At 44.6% G+C, this 19,879-nt stretch overlaps 1 protein-coding gene across 3 annotated transcripts in view; it reads left to right on the top strand.

Moving 5' to 3' along the window:
• The window catches only part of LOC119039416 (kalirin), a 571,768-nt gene that overhangs the window by 222,374 nt on the left and 329,515 nt on the right, over positions 1 to 19,879 (top strand). For all 3 annotated transcript variants that reach the window (XM_053672926.1, XM_053672927.1, XM_037132217.2), the window contains exons 2-3: positions 446 to 520; positions 11,183 to 11,297. In XM_053672926.1, the coding sequence (XP_053528901.1) occupies positions 446 to 520; positions 11,183 to 11,297 (190 nt within the window). The remainder of the gene's footprint in view (positions 1 to 445; positions 521 to 11,182; positions 11,298 to 19,879) is intronic.

Here is a 19,879-nt window from a genome sequence, read left to right as displayed (position 1 = left end):
GATGAACATTTGCTCTGCCACACAGAGGAAAGGCAAATAGAATTGTTTACAGAATTGTGGTCCATCTTGATATCAACTAACCTATTCAACAAATATTTATTGAGTTTTTACCATGTACCAGACACCGTGGTAGCACTACAAGCACAAAAATTACTTTTTAAAAGTCCCTGTCTTCAAGTTCACAGAAACAGGGCTGTAGATTTTGCCTCCAGGTCATGGACCTTTGAATACATGGAGGGAGTGACTTGGGCTGTCTTCCCTTGTCCCCCTGTGGCCTGGCAACATGTGGAGGTGTTCTTTCTGTTGCGGACCCCCTCCTGTTCCATTGGACTGGGCTGTGGGGCCTGAACGAGACGTGATGGGGTTGGGACCCCGGGGGTGGGAGCCAGGGGTTCAGCCACCTGGCCTCTTTCACCCTGAGTCTGTCTGTTTTGTTGTCTCACAGGCTCTTTTCGGAATGATGGTTTGAAAGCTTCTGATGTCCTTCCCATCCTAAAGGAAAAAGTGGCCTTCGTTTCTGGTGAGTGTCTGTGGAACTTTCCTCCATAATGGACCCAGAGAAGTTGTGTGTGTGTGCACCTGTTGTGGCACTCACTTCTCTGTGGGCTAGTGAGAGAGAAGTGGGAGTGGAATTCACACTCAGAGCAGCTGCTTCCTCTGTACAGAGGGAGGCAGAAAAAGAAGGGAGAGCTCTGGTCCCAGCTCAGTGTCCTGGAGGATGTTCACTACCACAGGTGGGTGCCCCCCACACACACACCTCACCCCCCACACACACACCTCACACCCCTCACATCTCACACCCCCCCACACCTCACACCCCTCACATACGCACCTCACACCCCACACACACCCCTCACACCCCACACACACATATACCTCACCCTGCCCGCCCTCCCAAGCCCCTCTGAGAGATGCTCCAGCTGGAGGAGTCTGTCCACTTCACAATTCTCAGAGGTTTTATTTGGGTTCATCTCAGAGTGGGTCATAGACAGGACATTAACATTTTTTTTCTGGCTCCTTCTCCTCTCTCCTTCCTCTCAAAGGGAACTCAAGTGAGTGTTTCTATCTATTTATTCTTCTGAATAATGACTTCCAAATATTTATTTCTGAGTTCTCTCACCAGCCCATATTGGTACACCTGGGCCTTTTAAAGTGTAATTCAGGGGTCAGCAAACTATAGCCTGTATTTCACTACAGGTCAACCACCTGCTTTTTGTAAATAAAGTTTGATTAGAATACACCCAAGTGGCTGTGTTTAGGTAGTGTATTAGTTTCCTATTGCCACTGTAACAAGTTGCCCAGATGTGGTGGCTTACAACAACAGATATTTATTCTCTCACAGTTACGGAGGTAAGAAGTCCAAAATAAGTTTCCTGGGCTGAAATCAATGTATCAGCAGGGCTGGGCTAACTCCAAAGCTCTAGGGGAAAATTTGTTTCTTGCCTTTTCCAGTTCTGGTGGCTGTCAGCATTCCCTGGCGTGTGGCTGCCTCATTCCCATCTCCGCCTCCATGATCACATTGCCTTCTGCAATTCTGTCTGTCAGATCTCTCTCTGCCTCACAGTAAGGATACCTGTGACTGCATTTAGGGCCCCTCTGATAATCCAGGATAATCTTTCCACCAAAAGGTTCTTAATTATATCTGCAAATATTCTTTTTCCAAATAAGGTAACATTTACAGGTTCCAGGGATCAGGTATGTTTGGTCTACTATATCATTCAGTCTACTGCAAGTGTTGTCAGTGGTTTCTTTGTTACTACAACAATAAAGTTGTATGGTTTCAGCAGAGATAGTTGGCCCCTAGCCTAAAATATTTACTCAATGGTCCTTTAAGAAAGAGCTTGATGACTGCTGATATAATTGAAACCCTAGGGCTTCATTCGGGCCTCCTGGGTCAGAATCTCTGGCAGGGGCTGGGGGAGTGGCATTGTGAATAGCCAAGGATCACATTTAAAGAAACATGCCCAAGTGCTTAAGCTTCATGGAATGAGCTTTAATTTCTGGAAGAGCCTAGTCATCTGCAAGGAATGGCAGTGGAATCACAGGGAAAGAGTCAGTACGGTCCCACAGTGCAGAGGTTTACTCCACAGGCAGTGCTGGCCTGGCTGATGGGCAACTGCCAAAATGGAGAGAAGGGAGGGAGGGGAGGAGAAACCATGCAATAGGTATCTCCCAGCTGACCAGAGGGAAGAAGCATGTCCAGTGATGAAGACTGTTGGGATGGGAGGTGAGGGCAGAGTATGAGATGGGAGTGTGTAAGCTTTGTAAGGTACTATGTGCATTCCATAGTATTGCGATTAGTAGCAGTAATAATAATAATAATAATAATAATAATACTTGTATTTTACTGTTGTTGTTGCCGTTAGAGGAAATTGACCTGGAAGCTTCCCGTTCCCATTAGTGTTAGGGGTGTGTGTGTCTGTCAGGTAGTGAGCCCCTGTCACTGAAGATGCTGAAGCACAGACTGATCATCCCTTGGCGGGGTCACGTGGCAGCGATTTTAGTGTGAGAGGAGAGGAGGCGAACGTAAGATAGCCTCCAAAGCCTTTGTAAACTTGGACCTGAGTGCTTGCTGAGCATGAGAGAATATCTTGAGTAGAAGTCCGGAGGCCACTGGGCAGCACTGGGCTTCTGACTTACTTCTGCTGCTGCCCATAATCTGGGCTCCCAGGACATGGCCCCCAGCCCTCTGGGGAGCCTGCTTGGATCTTTTTCTCTTCTGAATGGCTCTGAGCCTATGTAACCTGATGTCCCTGGATGCCCTGCTAATTAATCCTCCCATTCTGTCATGTCTGGCTCTTCCTCTACTGCAATGCCTTCCCCATACCTTCTTCTAGTCAGAGAGTCTCTTTTACTTTCCAAGTCAGCTCCCACTTTACTTGCTCCAGGAGGCCCTCCTGGCTTTAATACATAGTCTTGGAGCATCATCTTGTTTCACATCATTTCGGGGTATGAGAATGCATGTATGGTACACTCTGACATGGTGATGATTGCTTGATTGTTCATGATTCATTTTTTTCCCATGTGAATGTAGTCAGACCTCTGGGGCAGGGCCCAGCCAGCCCTAGAGAAGAGCTTCCCGACTGTAGGGAGTCGTCCTAATGGAGTGCCCAGAAGCAAGGAGCCAGGAAGGCTTTTAGTCAGGCATGGAACAGGTAAATGCTTCCCAGAGCAGCACCAAGGAGGTTGGGAGTGTGCAGCTCATGACCATGTACCCATGTTGTCCAAGCAGCCTGGGGTAAGTCTTATTTATCTTTGTGTGGGCTTAGGGAACATTGTCTTTCCGTGCCTGGGAAGGATGCTGAGGGCACCAGGGAGATGACTGCCTGTATTTAAAAAACAAAAACAAAAAACAAACCAAAAAAGCTCCTTGTATTCTGAGCTTTTAGAAGACAAAATACAAAAACAAGGCAAAATAAAGAAACCCAGAATTAAATGACGCAGTGTAGCAGTTGGCATTCCTTTCTGAGAAAAAAGCACTGCAGGAAGGTGGTGAGCAGAGAAAAAAACTGTTGATTGTGCCCACCCTCCTGTGCTGGTGCCCCTGGGGTGGCCAGGGTACAGGAAGGCTGTGCTGCCATGGGAACGCATGTTTGGTGTAACCCAGTGCAGCCCAGCTGCTTCTGCTGTGGGCGTGTGCATGCCTGTGTGGTGGGATCTGTGGCTGCGTCACATGGAGCCTTTGTCGTTCCAGCCAGGCCCCCTCCTGCTCTGTCATTCACAACCTCCCCCTTTGCCTCCTCTCTGGCTTCCTTTGTGTGTTATGTCTCCCACTCACAGCACCCATTGTCCCTTCTACACAACCTTCTTGTGCAGGGCCCATGGCACTACTGTCATCTTCATGTGTACTCACACCCTCCTTTTGGCCACCTCCTGACATCCCTTTCTGCCACCTTGTCTCCCACCAGCATTGTTGTGGGAGACAATAACAACAAGGACATTGTTCCCAGGGAAACTCCATGCTGCTGTGGCACAGTCTCCTGTACTCTAGACCTGTGTCTCTCCGTGTGTGTTCCGTGGAACAACAGTACCATGAGATGATCCTCAAAAAGGAAAGGACATGGACAACAGTGTGGTGATTGCTGGGGGTGGGAGTATAAGGGGGCTAAATGGTAATGGAAAAAAATAAAGATTTGATTTTTGAAAAAGGAGCCCTGGCCGGTGTGACCCAGTTGGTTGGACTGTTGTCCCATGGTCGAAGGGTTGTGTGTTTGGTTCCTCGTCAGGGCACATACCTAGTTTGCAGATTTGGTCCCTGGTCCTGGAGCCTATGATCCCCAGTCTGGGAGCATATGGGAGGCAACCAACTGATGCTTCTCTCCTACACTGACGTTTCTCTCTCCCTTCCTTTCTCTCTAAAAAGCAATGAAAAAAAAAAGTCCTCAGGTGAGAATAAAAAAAAAAACAGGAAAAGGGGTTTTACTCTCAGATAAGTTTGGGAAATAGTGCATATTATAGGCCCCCTCTTGGAGATCTGCCATGTTCATTAAATTGTGTATCCATCAAGCACATGAGAACATTGCCCAAACTACAGAATAACCTCATCCCCTTAAAAATATCACGTTATCCATTAAAATCTTACGGAACTAAAGTTACATGGACTGAACTTGGTGTGATCCTTTAGATGTATTTTTCTTGTCTTCCCCCCCAAACTACACTGATCTGCTTGCCCTAACTGGAGCCCGACTCCCACTGAAAAGTATAAGAACCATTCTCTAGCTCAACCAGGGAAGCCTTAACTTTCCCTGCTTCTGGCCCTGCCACAGCCCCAACTTGCCCTGCTTCTATGGAAAAGGATCAGTGTCATTTCTAGAACATCAAGCCATCCCCTCCCTCTTTATTTTCTACATTGCTATCCTATAGCTTCTATCACCAAAGCCTTGCATGAGTGCACAAACAGCAGGTATTTGATGAGCAAGGGAATGGTGCTTTTAAAGATCCTGCCACTGTTTCTATCACCTTTTTACAACTTACCCACTTTTGTCTCCCACTCTCTGGGACCCACTTCCATAATGCACATCGACTTTAGCAGGGGGTTCCCATTTTTCATCTCTGCTTATCGCCCTCTGTAACTTCAGCACCCATGTCAGTTATTGATCAAATTCTATAGCTTTGTGTCTTCTCATCCTCCTCCTTTTTTTAAAAAAAAGATTTTATTTATTTATTTTTAGAGAGAGGGGAAGAGAGGGAAAGAGAGAGAGAGAATCATCAATGTGTGGTTGCTTGCCTCTCTCGTACACCACAGGGGACCTGGCCTGCAACCCAGGCATGTGCCCCCACTGGGATTCAAACCAACTGGGAATCAAACTGGTGACCTTTTTGTTCACAGGCCTGCACTCAATCCACTGAGCTACAGCAGCTGGGGCTCTTCTCAGCCTTCTTGATAGCAAAGTCCTCCACCTCCCTACCATGGCCATGCACATCCAAGAACTTGACCTTTGATATGTCTGTCTGTGCCCTTAGGGTTTTACCTTTGATCCTTTCTGATAATCCCCTATCAGTTGGGAGAATATGGATATCAGATGAACAAAACATATGCCCTCCTACTTTTCTGGGAACTCATCATCCAACAGGATATTTCCTGCCCTCAGTGGGTCTGCTCCACTTACTCCAGGCATTAGCTCTATTCTGCCTTCACTCAAATTAGTGCGTGGCATGGACACCACAGCCAGAACTTCCAACAGAGCCCTCACTGTGCCCGAATACCCTGCTGCCTTCCCTTAAGCCCATGTCATACACAGTCCTGTTCTTCATTCTCTGGGACACTCACTAATGGTGGCCCACTCCACCTCTCTTCCAGCACCTCAAGCCTACTCTGGCACTTGACAGTTGACCTCATCTCATATTTCACCTAAAGAGCTCTGTTTGCCATGCAGGCTGACTTCCCTTCTCTTCATAATTTACCATGTCTGTTTCCCCTCCCTCATTGAGTTCTATTCGACTACCATGGAGAAAGTGGCAGGACCCCTCTCCTTATACCTTCTCTGAGGCCTTACCCCATTCCTTACCCCACTCTTTTTAGCATAATGATTCTCTTCCTCTATGCTTTTTCCTTCTCTTCTTCCTGTAATATTATAAGGTCTTCTCCTTCGTGAAAAATATTGGGCCTAATCTCACTGCCCGCTCTTGACTCCTTATCCATACTTCCTGAAGGGAGAGGATTGAACTGCCTTGGGCTTTCTCCCCTCACTCCCCATCCCCTGCCATCTGCTGCCTTCCCCAGCCATGATTTTGTAAAACTTCTGTCATCAAGAAACTGGCTGTGGCTCAGGAAGGACACTGTCAACAGCCCTCCACACTCTTTAGTTAGCCTTTGCCAATCAGTTGGGCCTTGGCTCCCCTTGTTCCCATGGCTCTACTCTTAAAGTGCCCATGGAAAGTCAGCAAGAAAGGCGACAGCTGTGGTTAAAAGCACCTGAGTGAAAATCCTTAGAGTGAGGTAAGGCTGGAGGGAAAGGACAAGAGTATGGGAGAACCTCTTAGCCCTCAGGAAATTCAATCCTTCTGCTTCCTTTCCTGTAAGTGGAAGGCAGTTGGGAGATGGGAACAATTTCCAAGGCATTGAGTTGAGAATGGTTATTCATTCAAAGTGGTATGGAAAGTCTGTAGCTAGGGGCCTGGATTAACTCTGTGGTATATCTACACAAGTCTGCTCTGGTGTGGGGCTGGGGGGAAGGTGGGGGAGTGAGGTAGTGCTGAATCATTTTTTTCATCAGAGCAAGTCTCTCAGGGACCCTGATCTTGTTTGATCCTTTTCTCCTTGTAGCCTCCTTATTTCCTCTTCAAGGAGTATTCTGAAAAGGATTTGGTTTTATTTGTTGAGCCTCCCCTCTGTGTGACTTCAAGACCCTACAATTACATGGAAACATTATTCATGAATTCACACCTGGGTGGGGTTTCTTGGAGGCTCTATCTATTTTTCCTTGGATGAGATCCTTTTTTCAAGGGTTAAGCTTTAATCTTCTTTTGTAGCATTGAGGATGACAATGCCAACCTTCCCTCCTTCTTGCATCAGATTTCCTTGTGGTCCCCACTCTGGAGGATGTGAGATGGCTGCCCAGTGAGCATGTGGGGTATGGGGAGTCTGTGATTACGACATGGGTTTTCTTTGTGTCATAGTCAGTGCCTGTAAGGTCATGGCTACTGCACCTCAGCTCCATCCCCATTTGATTCTCCTGAGACACTTGGCCCTGCTTCCTAATCATAGCACCCATTAATGAATAATAAGTTTGGCAAAGAGAGGAAGGAAAAGCAGTCATGTTAAACCCCAGACTTCTAATAACAGCAATGCTTATCGTTTTAGTGTACTCTTCCCAGCTTTTTAAAATGTGAAATTTAGAAAACACTTGTAATCATAGTGTGTACAATGCTTTTGTAGTGAATTAAACCTTGAGTATCTTCATTGCTAATGAAGATTCATGTGCTCCTCCAGCAGGAGCTGTAATACAGATCACATCTCAGGCAGGCAGGTGGGGGTGGATCCTTGGCTGTGTGGGAAACACTTAGTGTGGAGCGGCATCAACTAGAGGTAGGTTTCTGAAGGCCTGTGGGGCAAGGAAGGATGAACGCCCTCTTTTATTTCTTCCAGGCTTTGGAGGGTTGTCCTCCATTATTTTGGAGGTTGATATTTCTCAAAGTTTGATCTGCAGACTACTTGGAGTGCTGACTCCTAGGCTCCAACCAAGATCTACTAAATGGAAGCCGTTGAGGGCCAACCCCAGCAACTTACATGTTAAGCCAGCAGTCCCCAGTCTTTTTGACACCAGGGACCAGTTTCATGGAAGATGATTTTTCCATGGATGAGGAGGGCAGGGGAGCAGGGTAGGACAGGAGGTGGAGCTCAGGCGGTAATGCCAGTCATGGGGAGCACATGTAAATACATACGGAACTTCATTCACTTGCCTCCTGCTATGTGGCCTAGTTCCTAACAGGCCATGGGCCAGTATGGTTTCTGTCGTTTAACCTTCATGGCCTGGGGGTTGGGGACCCCTGCATTAAACAACAGACTCAATACTTTTAGTCAAGATGGTGGCACAGGTAAACAAAACTGGCCTCTTTTCACAACCACATCAAAATCAAAATTACAACTAAATTATAGAACAACCATTATTTACAACTGTTAGAAATCGAGCTGAATGAAAGTCCTACAACTACAGAATTAAAGAAGAAGCCACATCAAGACTGGAAGAAAGTGCAGAAATGTGGCAGGGGATAGTCCCACACCCATGTAAGGTAGATAAAATCAGGAGGGATATCTTGGGAATAAGGGGTCCCAGCCCCATACCAGGTCCCTAGCCCAGAGTTCCAGTGCCAGGAAGAGAACTTGCCATAACTTCTGGCTGTAAAACTCAGCAGGGATTGAGGCTATGGAAGACAGAAGCTACTAGACTCTCTGAAAATTCCTCTTAAAGGGCCCATGCATAAACTTACTCAGATTCACTCCCTCTGAGCTCCAGTGTGGGGGCAGCAGATTGAAAGGCACCAGATACATAGAGAGAGGAAATGAATTGTATGACCTCAGGATGAGAGCTGGGGGGGCAGCTTTCTCCCAGAGAGACATGATGGCAGGGGCCACTGTTCCTTTTTGGAGCTCTTCCCCCAACAGAGCCACAGAGCTGACAGGTGGGAGCCATATCTGAGATACCATCAACCTGGGTCACACTGTTTGCCCCACACTGGTGATTCCCTGAGACCCAGCCCCACCCACCTTTTGGGCCCACCCAAGCTATTTCCAATGACTTTTCCATATGAATGTCTTGTCTTGGCCCATGCTTTAGAGTTTCTTAAATTCTCTCAAACAAGCAACATCTGGCTTCAGCAAGCCTGTACCTCTTGCTAAGTTTCCGCGGGCCTGACACTAGCAGCAGCTGGCTTTGGTTCACAGCTGGGCCTCGCCCGGGCACATCCAAGCCCAGCATAAGTAGCAGCCATCTGCAGATCGCTTTGTAGTTTATACTGCGTGACCCTGGACAGAACATAGGTGGTGGCTGACTTTGGACAGGCAAACAGCAATAAAGGATCAACTATAACAGAAGGGTGTACACAGCCCACATGGTGGACATACCTCAGGTACCCAGCTTGGGTAATAGGGGAGGCTGTGCCACTGGACCCTACAAGACACCTACTACATTAGTCCACTCTACCAAGCCTGTGAGATGTAGCAGCTCTGTGTAATACAACAAGGAGACAAAGAAACATGGCCTAAATGAAAGAACAAATAAAAATTCCAAAAAAAGGAGTAAACAAAATGGAGACAAATAAGCTACTAGATGCTGAATTCAAAACACTGGTTATAAGGGTGCTCCAGGAACTTAGTGAAAACCTCAACAGCGTAAAAAAGATCCAGTCAGAAATGAAGGATACACTAATTAAAACAAAGAAAAATTTTCAGGGAATCAAATCAGTGATTTGGAATATAAGGAAATAAAAAGCAAAAACAAAAACAAAACAAAAGAACCAATCAGAACAGCAAGAAGAAAAAATAATTAAAAATGGGGATACTGTATAGAGCCTCTGGGACAACTTTAAGCATACTAACAGTCACACCATGGGGTTACTGGAAAGAGAAGAGAGAGAGTAAGAAGTTGGAAACTTATTTGAAAAAATAACGACAAAAAACTTCTTTAACTTGGTGAAGGAAATAGACATACAAGCTCAGGAAGCACAGAGAGTCCCAAACAAGATGAACCCAAAGAGGCCCACCCCAAGACACATCACAATTAAAATGTCAAAGGTTAAAGAAAAAGAGAGACTCTTGAATACAACAAGAAAAAGCAGTTAGTTACTTACAAGGAATCCCCCATAAGACCGTCAGCTGATTTCTCAGAAGAAACTTTGCAGGCTAGAAGGGACTGGCAAGAAATATTCAAAGTTGCAAAAATGCAAGGACCTACAACCAAGATTACCCTGCAAAGCTATCATTTAGAATTTAAGGACAGATAAAGAACCTTCCAGACAAGAAAAAGCTAAAGGAGTTCACCATGACCAAACCAGTATTATATGAAATATTAAAAGGTCTTCTTAGAAGAAGAAGAAGAAGAAGAAGAAGAAGAAGAAGAAGAAGAAGAAGAAGAAGAAGAAGATCAAAAACATGAACAATAAAATGGCAATAAATACATATCTATCAACAGTTGAATCTAAATAAAAATAAGCAGAACAGAAACAGAATCATAGATACAGAGAATGTTTTGATGGTTGCCAGGTGGGAGGGAGGTCAGGAGGATGGGCAAAAAGGTGAGGGGATTAAGAAGTACAAATTGGTAGTTACAGAATAGTCATGGGGATGTAAAGGACAGCATAGGAAACAGTAACAAAAAAACATACATACATGACTCATGGACATGGACAATGGTGTAGGGATTGCCTGAGAGAGTGGGAATTCAGGGTGGAGAGAAGCAAAGGGTTGAAACATTTGGGACAACTGTAACAGCATAATCAATAAAATATAATTAAAAAACAAAACACTTAATGTCTTTTCTATGAATGTAAGAACCTCCCAGCAAGGATGCCCTAAGGCTTCTCACCATGGTAGTCAGTTAATCCTGAGTACTCCCATGCCACAGAGCCCTGCAAAGAGAAGTGAATTGGAGGTTAAATGTACAAAGACCGTAGCACTTACAATGGCTTGTTTTCTCATTAAGAATAGTTGTATCAGCCCTGGCTGGGTGGGTCTGTTGGTTGGAGTATTGTTTCATATGCCAAAATGTTGTGGGTTCAATTCCTGGTTGGGGCATATACAGGAGGCAACTGATTGGTGTTTCTCTTTGACCTCGATGTTTCTCTCTCCCTTTCTCCCTTCCTCTCTTTCTAAAGTCAGTAAACATATCTTTGGGTGAAGATTAAAAAAAGAATACTACCTTCATTATCATTTTACATTTGTAAAGAGCTCTAATTTTCAAGGTGCTTCCCCATACGTTATATATTTTTGCAGCAACCCAGTAATGTGATCACTTTTATTTCTTTTGCATTTTGCAGATGAGGCATTGGAAAAGTCAAAAGACTTGCCCAAGGTCACCTATGTTATCTGCATCCAAAACCCCTGGTCCCTGTCTTAAGCAGTGAGCAGATTTCTCTGGGCACCATATTCTTGCCTGTTTCATCCAGTACTTAGATGGAATTCTTTTTCTTCTGCAGTACACTTTCTGACTGGCTTTCTTATACTCACTTCTCTCCCTCCCTGCAGGGGGCCGCGATAAACGAGGTGGACCCATCCTGACCTTCCCTGCTCGTAGCAATCATGACAGAATAAGACAGGAAGACCTACGGAAACTTGTGACCTATTTGGCCAGTGTGCCAAGGTAAGGTTAAGGGGCATGTCCTGCAGGGAATGGGGGAGGGGATCTGGGCTGATGCAGGAGTGTTAGAATGAGTCTCCATCGATGCCAGAAGCCAGGGTTGTTTCTGCCCTTGTAGTGGATTCTAATTATTCCTGGAATATGATCAGCCATTGTTAGCCTCATTCCCATCCTTTCCATCATTCCCATTGTTACTTCTGGGATTTGTATGAATGGAGTTGGCCCTGGAAGTGGGAACCATGGGCAGAGGTGAAGGTCCCAGGCTGAGAGGACCAGGACAGGGCCCAGAACCGATGAATGTGGCCTGGGGAGGAGAGCTGGGAAGCTGCTCTTTACTTTGAGGAAATGCAAACTCTGACTGATTACACCCTGGCTTGTGTAATGGATTATTTTTAAAACCTGTGGCTTGTGAGTATGTTTGTGGCTCGTGGAGTTTGGGTCGAATAACACTACTTTTATCATTCAAGAGGCAACCTGCAGCTCAATCTAGGTTACGTTCAACAGAGATAACAGTGCCAGTAAAGGGCATGGAAACTGGTTCTTGGGGGCAGCAAAATAAAACAAAACAAACTTGCTCTTTTATGCATTAATCACAGCTCTACATATGGTATATAAGCCGATATATAGTATATAAACAGCATACTATAGTATATAAACAGAAATACAGGATATTTGTAGTATTAAAATTTCAGTAGGTGGATGATTAAGGAAAAAATTATAGAAAAGTCTATTGTGGGCAAGAGATGATGATAATAAAATTAAAATGTTGAGAAACACTGGTTTCTGAGTGTTTCTACATGATGCTGTCCATAGAGTTTGGTGGAGGTAGACACACCAAGGACAGGAAATATGTATATAATCTTTTAAGGGGGGAAAGACGAAGTCTTTTCCTAATCCAAGAATCATAGAGTGTGAGAGCACTGAAAAGTGATCTAGGCAAATACGTGTTGTGGTCTGCGGAGGAAACAGGGTCGGTATGGGAAGAGAGTTGCTTATCGGGTGGCAGTGGCAGAGTTTGGCTCAGAACTCAACCCTCCTGACTGATGCCCCAGGCTCTCCCCATCCTGGTAGAGGTGAGAGCTCTGTTTACTGTCTCTTAATGGGGCTGGGGCCTGGCGCCTGGTAAGAGTTTGTTGTGACAATAAGAAGTAGTGCCTGGGGCTTTCAGAATCTTCATCTTCATGTCTGTGCATTTTATAGGAGCACTAGTAAATTATGGAGAGCAGCTATATATTCAGGACTCTCTTTGCTGGGCAACCTGGGTAATTCTTGAATGTGCTGATTAAGTTCTTGAAGCTGGTGTCAGGTGAGGCAAGCACTACATTTGAAAGTTACAGGGGAGACAGATGTATAGGGGTTGGTGGGTGGTGGTGGGCAGGTGATAAGGGGGACTTAAGAGCAGTCATCAAATGCTTGGAAGGATGTTAAATAGAATGAGGAGCCTTGAAGAGCTCCAAATAGAAGGCTGTGAACAAATAGATATCAAATAATGTTTATATATTTTTTGTTTATGATATCCACTGGGGACTAGAAAAAAGACTAAGAGTCTTAAGCTCCAACAAAAGGAATTTGGATAATATTCAAAGAAGAACTTCTAAACTTTGTACATAAGGCTTTTTGAACTTAAAAAAGAGAATGCAAGACTTTTTTGTACAGGCCTTTATACAGAAGAAATGGTCCTATCTGTCTTGGGCGTAAGGAGACAGACTAGATGGACTAAATAACCCATGATTGATCTAGATAATTGAGCAATTTAGCCATCTAGGGACTAAGCAGTTTTAAAAGCCCCTTTCCCTAGTACACTAACAGGCATAAAAACAGGCATTTTCTAAATCAATTTACAAGGAAAGTTTTCATGGGGAACCATAATGGACTCTCAGCTCTTTTAGAGCTAGAAGAAATTGGGATCCCTGGGGATCCGAAGGGTACATTTTTTTCTTTCTAGTATGTTCATCACATCTCTGCAGCTAATGCATGCTCATCTTTTCTTTAGAATGGAAGGTGAAAGAGTTGGAAGAACACTTTTCTTTATTATGACTTGTTAAACAGAGATGGAACAAAGCAGATTGGAAGAAATTAAAGATTAGGAAAAGACTTGTGTCGGGTAAAGGGAATGAAACCCAAGAGGGACTGAGAGGAAGGTCATGAAAAAGGAGAAACAGCACATTCTCACTGAAGTAATGTACTACATGGAGGCTCTCTGCTTCTCAGAGGGTAGTCACCAGTGTTGTATCCTGTGCTCCTGAGAACAGAGAAGGTTCTTCACAGGTTCTGGCAGGTGGGAGACAAGAGTCCTGTTGCCACTTTTGGTGGGAAGAATTGTTCCGAGACACTTGCTGCCTCCCTCCTGCAGGGCCTTGTGTGAGTATGTGGCAGGCTGCAGAGCTCACCAACTAGTCATGCCCACCTCGTGACTTCCTAATTCTGCTGACTTCACACATGGCAACTGTTGGAAACAGAACCTGGAACAGAACTGTTGTAAAGACAGTGAAGTATGGGGAGGGAAACTGAAGAACTGAGCGAGTCAGAAAGTACTTGCAACTTTTCCTCTCAGCCATAGCTTTAGGAAAGAAATGAAGCTATGCACATGAATAGCTAGATTAGGTAGATGATACTTCTGGGGAGAAATGATCTATGCTGGGTCGTGGCTCAGAAGACTAAGAAAACAGGCCCCTGTGATGGTGGAATGTGCTCTACAGACTGGTGTAGTCAGCAGTAGGCAACATTTGACTTACATTTATTCATATATTTATTCATTCTTTAATCCAGAGTCTGTGTATGCCAGGCAGATTGAGGATTCATGGTGAGAAGGAAGAGATATTTTGAGAAAATTAGGGAAAACCAGGGTATTTCCCTACCCAGTGCCAGATGAGTGATTGTAAAGGGCAGTATAATATATGACTGTTCTGATAGCATAGGAGATGAACCAGCCAGCAGAAGACAAGCAAATAGGACTAGTAAGTCATGAAAGAGGATCTGGAACTCTAAGGAACTAGTTGTTTTGGTGGCCATTTTGGGGCACCATTCTAGAATAGATGATGAAAAAGATGGTGGTGACAGTTTAAAAATAAATAGGAAAAAATAGTCCCACTATCCTCTGTGAAAGCCAGGCCATGTCTGGACCACTGCATTCAATTCTGCAGCACTGAGCTCTGCAGTTGAAGGATTGAAGGAAGTTTTCTGGGCGGAGTGAAAAATGGGAGAGGCAGGAAAGGTGCCCCAAAGAGCAGGGAAGAAGCATGGTCCTTGTTGCATCAGGGGGTAGTAGTTAAAGATCAGGGCTCTGAAGGGAAGAGAGAACCTGCCCACGTGGGAGCTGTCCAGCAGTCATGCCGCTGCCTCTGGAGACAGTGAGCTTGCTGTCATTTGAGACCAGACGACTTTCTGTTAGGAATGCTGTAAGGAGAGTTCCTCCACTGGGCTGGAGGTTGGATTAGATCATTTCCAAGAAGTTTTTCCTGTCCTGCATTGTGTGTTTCTGTAACACTGGAAAAAATATACATCATAAAATCTAGGACCTGAAAACAGAATATTACTACCCTGCTAACAGCTACTCCCTTTCTCAGGCTGTAAATAAGTTAAGGCCTAGAATTTCACTTCAGATCTTGCCTATGTCTTAAAGCCTAAGAAAACTGCTGTCTAGTCCCCTTGGACTCTGGGTGGGGATTTCGGAGCATCTCGTGGGAGGAAGGATCATCCCAGGTGTGACAGTTTGGACCATCTTAGTTACTCCTTTGTGTGCCATCCCAGCCCGAGTCCAGTCCTTTCCAACTTCCCTTTCTGGTTCCTGATAAATTTGAGCATATACCTCTGGATCTTCTTTAAACTTTCTGTCATTTTGCGTTGAGGAATTATAGAGTACCAGGGTAGGAAGATGCCTTAAAAGTCTTCTAATTCAACTTCCTAACAATTCTTTTCACTCAAATTCAACAAATACTTATCAAATGCCTATGATGAGCTGGGGCCTGGGTAGGGATTTTGATGAGTTTCATGTTATCTTTTCTGACTGTCATCAATCCTACACTTATCTAGCTTTTTTGTTTTTCTGGCCTGCTATCTGCTTGCAGTTACTTGTACATGAAAGGATTGGAAAGAAAATACTCGGATATAGCAGCTGATGAATGTCCCCAGAAATTAAGAGACAGGATGGAAAATCTAGCCGAAGGGTAAACAGTTGGCCAGGCATAGCTCACAGTGTGGATAATCTACCCACAGTGATTATTGGGAGTTGGCCATATGATTGAAAGATAAATTTTTAAGTATTTAGTAGAGAAATTTTGGGCTAGTTTTATTGCATTGAATTCTTCCTTTCCATCATCATTGTTATCTTGCTGTGTCATGACCATCTTTCTGCTGCTTCTAAGGGCACCAACTGCCAGTTCCTTGATGTATCTGCCACTTAACACTGCTCTTAGCAGCATGGCTGAGCTACTAAGTGTTCCAGCAAGGAGTGCAGGTGTCATATTGGTGAGGGAAGATGACGAGAAATTAAGACGGGATATTCCACAAAGCCAATCAAACCAAGGTGCCAATATTCACAGTTAATTATTTAGTAGCATTTACTTTTTCTACTGATTTTAGCCAGAGATAAATTGGGCTTGGAGCCAGCACTATCTTTGTGCAGCATCACCAGAAAAATATAAATAAGCAGAGAGAGCCAGAAAGACAGTTAAGGGGTGAGGCGGTAAAAACTCTAAGGGTTCTTCCACTATGTTCAGCATGAAAGAGCCCAGGCTGTCCGGCCTGTCATCACTGAATGTGTTGTGTTATAAGGACCTGTTAAGATGTGTTGCTGGTGTCCTGACCTTTTGCTCTGGGATCATCAGTTGAAGGAGGATAAAGGAAATAGTGATGGGAAGTTCAGAGAACTGGACCAATGAGAACATTGGCCTAAAACTTACACCTTTTAATATCTGTTTTTAATTTATTTTACTGCTTATGTACAGAGGGTTTATCATTTCTGTTATAGTTCCCACATTCTATACAGATTTCTGAGCAATATCAGTTAAATGTTCCTGTTGTTAGCTGTGCAGAATACAAGCCCCAAAGAGCAAATAGTGTTGTACTTTGCTGCTCAGGAACCTAAAATCACAACAGGAACTACTATTGTTAGCGATCCTCTTCCTTGGAGCTGTGCACACCCTCACAGCAAAGGGAAAAGAGGTATGTTTAGATGGACTAAAAACATGGGGGTTCAGACCACAGTTCCACCCCTTCCTAATCAGGAAACACATGGCCATTCAACCTGACTAATCTCAGAAGAGTTTAATGGAGGGGCAGTCAACAGTGATCCAGGTAGGGAACAGGGAAGTCAACAAAGTTTGAATTACCAAGTTATCCCAAGTCTGGAAACAGCAGAGAGAGGAGACAGTATTACTTCTGGGCCTGATGGAACAATGTGAGGAGCAGTGCTTCGAATCCAGAGAGAGAGCTGACAGGTGCTGTGGCTTTTGGTAAAGAGGTACAGCTACTCGTGGTGATTCTATGGGGACAAGGGAACCTGACACTCTCATTTCACTGTCCCATTCTCCGACCTCCTTTCACTGTCTTTCATTGACTGAATGCAACTGAATCCAAGTGACTGGGTCCATGAAGGTTGGCCTCCCAGGTAGAGGGGAGAAGATGGAGAATGGATTTGGAGGGGCGAATAAACAGTATTTGGCATAGGGTGAGACCTTCGGTATGTTACTCAACATTTTTTAGTCCAGTATTCTTTTAATTTGGGAAAAGAATGTCCATCTCTCAGGTGTGTTGTGAAGAACTCATCTAGCAATGTCTTTGTAGCCCCCAGGCTCTCAGCACTTGTTTGTCTGCCTTTGAAGTCTGCTTAATAATAATAATAATAATTATTATTATTATAATGTACATTCATAAATATATTGTAGTGTTTACTGTATATGAGGGAAGAGATGTGTATGTAAGTTATGAAGTATAATAATAAAATGAACACCTGAGACCCCACACCCAGCTTCAGGAGCAGAACATCACCTCTGCTCTTCAAGCTACTGACTCCTTCCCACCTCAATCCCCGTTCTATCCCCCCAAAATATCCACTATTCTGAGTTGTGTACTTACTTTCTTTTACTTTTTTTGCTATAGTTTATCACATGTTTGTGTAAACAGTATATTGTTTAGCTTTGCTTGTTTTGAGCTTTATAAAAGTGGTATTGTGTCATGTGTAGTTCTCGGTGATTTTTTGGAACTGTTATGCAACAACATGGATGAATCTTCAGACATAATTGTCTGAAGGAGTGGGGAAGAAAGCGCATAATGCTTCCTACTTCTGGAACTGACCTAGTAAGTCATTACTATTTTCTTGGACCTACATTATTGCACTATGATAAGTATTTTGCATGCATTAACTTAATTCTCACAGCACTTTGAGATGGGTATTATTATTCCCATTTTACATATGAGGAAACTAGCCTCAGAGAAGTTAGGCAACTTATCAATGGCCATACAGCCATAAATTTGGAGCCAGATGGTCTGGCACCAGAAGCTGAGCTTTTATCCACTGACATGATGAAGAGGCCAAAGCAGAGGAGCCAGTAGTAATGGACTACAGGGGACAGTAGGAAGGTAGATTCCGAAGGATGGGCTAAGGACTGGATTAGAACAGGACAACGAAAGAAGGTTGTAAGGAGATGAGGGGTCAGACAGATGCAATGATGGTGGGCAGTGGTCACCTGTGCATCAGACCTGCTTTCCCTAAGGCTCTCTCAGCATTCTAAGTGTGAAGGTTGATGCAGATGGGAAATGCATGTGGCAACTGCCTCAAATCTGGGCGTTTTCTGGCCAAGGCAGCATTAGTGACTGCGGTTGTGCAGGACGGTGGCGGTGCTGTGGGAATCCTGGACTTCCTCCCTTAGTCACTGGCATTCAGTTTTATACAAGTGAATGCTGCTCATCTATGTTTACCCGAGGATGATAGTCAGATATGCTTTTGTGACCAAATTACACCAAGAGATGCGGTGGAAAAACAAAAGCACTTAAAATCATGAAAACCATTTAAAGAGATGAGTAAAAGACTGTCAGTAGCAGGGACCCTGAATTCAAAAGCTAAAATTGGTGGTGGTGGGGTCTCTATTGTGTTCTAGGGGTGGCTGTCCTGTTCAGTCCCTTCTTTTGGGTGTTTCTCTCCCTTAGACACCTGCCTGGTTCTATTGTCTGCACAGCTGTGACATCAGAAGCATAATTCTGGCATTAATTAGCCATCAGCTGACCCACATTTTGACGTTGGTTGACCCGTGCCATTGCTGGACGAGACAGGTCTGTGCCAGCACAGTTTTGATGGGGCTGAGGGGCTAGAGGGGCTCCCGGAAACCCTATGAAAGGCACCTGTGGGGGGGGGTGTTCAGGGAAAGCCAGCCATAATGTTTCAAATGCAGAGCTAAGCATTTGTGATTCCCTGGAGAACAATAACCCAGACAATCAGAGGCAGAAACCATGTGGTTATGAAGTAACTGTGAGAAGCAGCCCCGGTAATTCCAGGAACCAGTAAATGACTTAGGTGATAAATCAAGGGCCCCGCATTGTACAAGCGGATGCCCGATGCAGAGCGGTTATTGTTTCTCATTCACATGCGTCTTCAATGTGACCCTTTGGAGGGAGTGGAACTGTGGACTAGCAGAGAAGGAAGGAGGGGCTGAGGAAAAATACTGACCCTTGGAAATTATGCAGGGGATTCCACCCACCAGAGTATGAACCCCAGAACTCCCTCTAGGGGAGAGCTGTGCATGCTTGCTGACAAACTTCCGTGGTAAACCAAACACATTACCAAACACAGTGGTAATGAGGATTATATGACAAGACCTGTAAAACACATGTAGCTCAGGACTTGGCACGCAGAAGGGTCCCATGGCAAATGGTGGTTTCTTTCCCTTGCTTTGCTTGAAAGTAGGGGCCTTGTTTTGTCACTTGTTCCTTGTTGTCCGTAGCACTGCTTTGTCAAAGTCAAGGTTAGGGTGATGGTTAAGGTTAGGATTAGAGTCATGAAGGTCAGTGACACCCAGCAGGCTCACAGTAAGTACTGAATTAATGAATATTTGAGGGGGATCCCCCCAAAATGGAACTTACTTATAAAAATTGTGTATTTATGCTTACATTTTAAACTTCAAAGTACTCTCCATTTGATGCAATATATCTATCAAGACAGTTAAAACAGCTTTTAATTTGTCAATTTTGATGCTTTTTTAGTGCTTCTGCCATTTTTTGTTTCACCTCTTCCACATCAACAAAACTTTTCCGTTCAGGGACTTTTTTCATTTGGGGAAACAAAAGCAGTCTCTCAGGGTGAGATTGGGTGGATAGGGAGGGTGGGTTGGGGGGTCTTCCTGTTTTTGGTCAAAAACTGCTGAACACTCAGTGTGGTGTGGGCAGGTGTGCTCATGAATCACCCATCATGAAAGGGGCAAAGGCATTGGAGGAGTCTTCAGAAAAATGCACCAAAGCCCAATGCAGCCTCTCACAACAACACCAGTGGGTACACTGATACAGAGGGGTTCTCACCTAGCAGGGAAAGCCTGTGCTACAAGGGGCCCATCTTCCAAAAGATAATTCCAGGCTTGTTTTGGGAGGGTCCCCAA

Source organism: Artibeus jamaicensis, unplaced genomic scaffold, assembly GCF_021234435.1.
Source record: "Artibeus jamaicensis isolate MK-2021 breed Jamaican fruit bat unplaced genomic scaffold, CSHL_Jam_final contig_793, whole genome shotgun sequence".
NCBI lineage: Eukaryota > Metazoa > Chordata > Mammalia > Chiroptera > Phyllostomidae > Artibeus > Artibeus jamaicensis.
The sequence above is the reverse complement of the archived record's forward strand: the minus strand, read 5'-3'. Positions and strand labels throughout refer to the sequence as shown.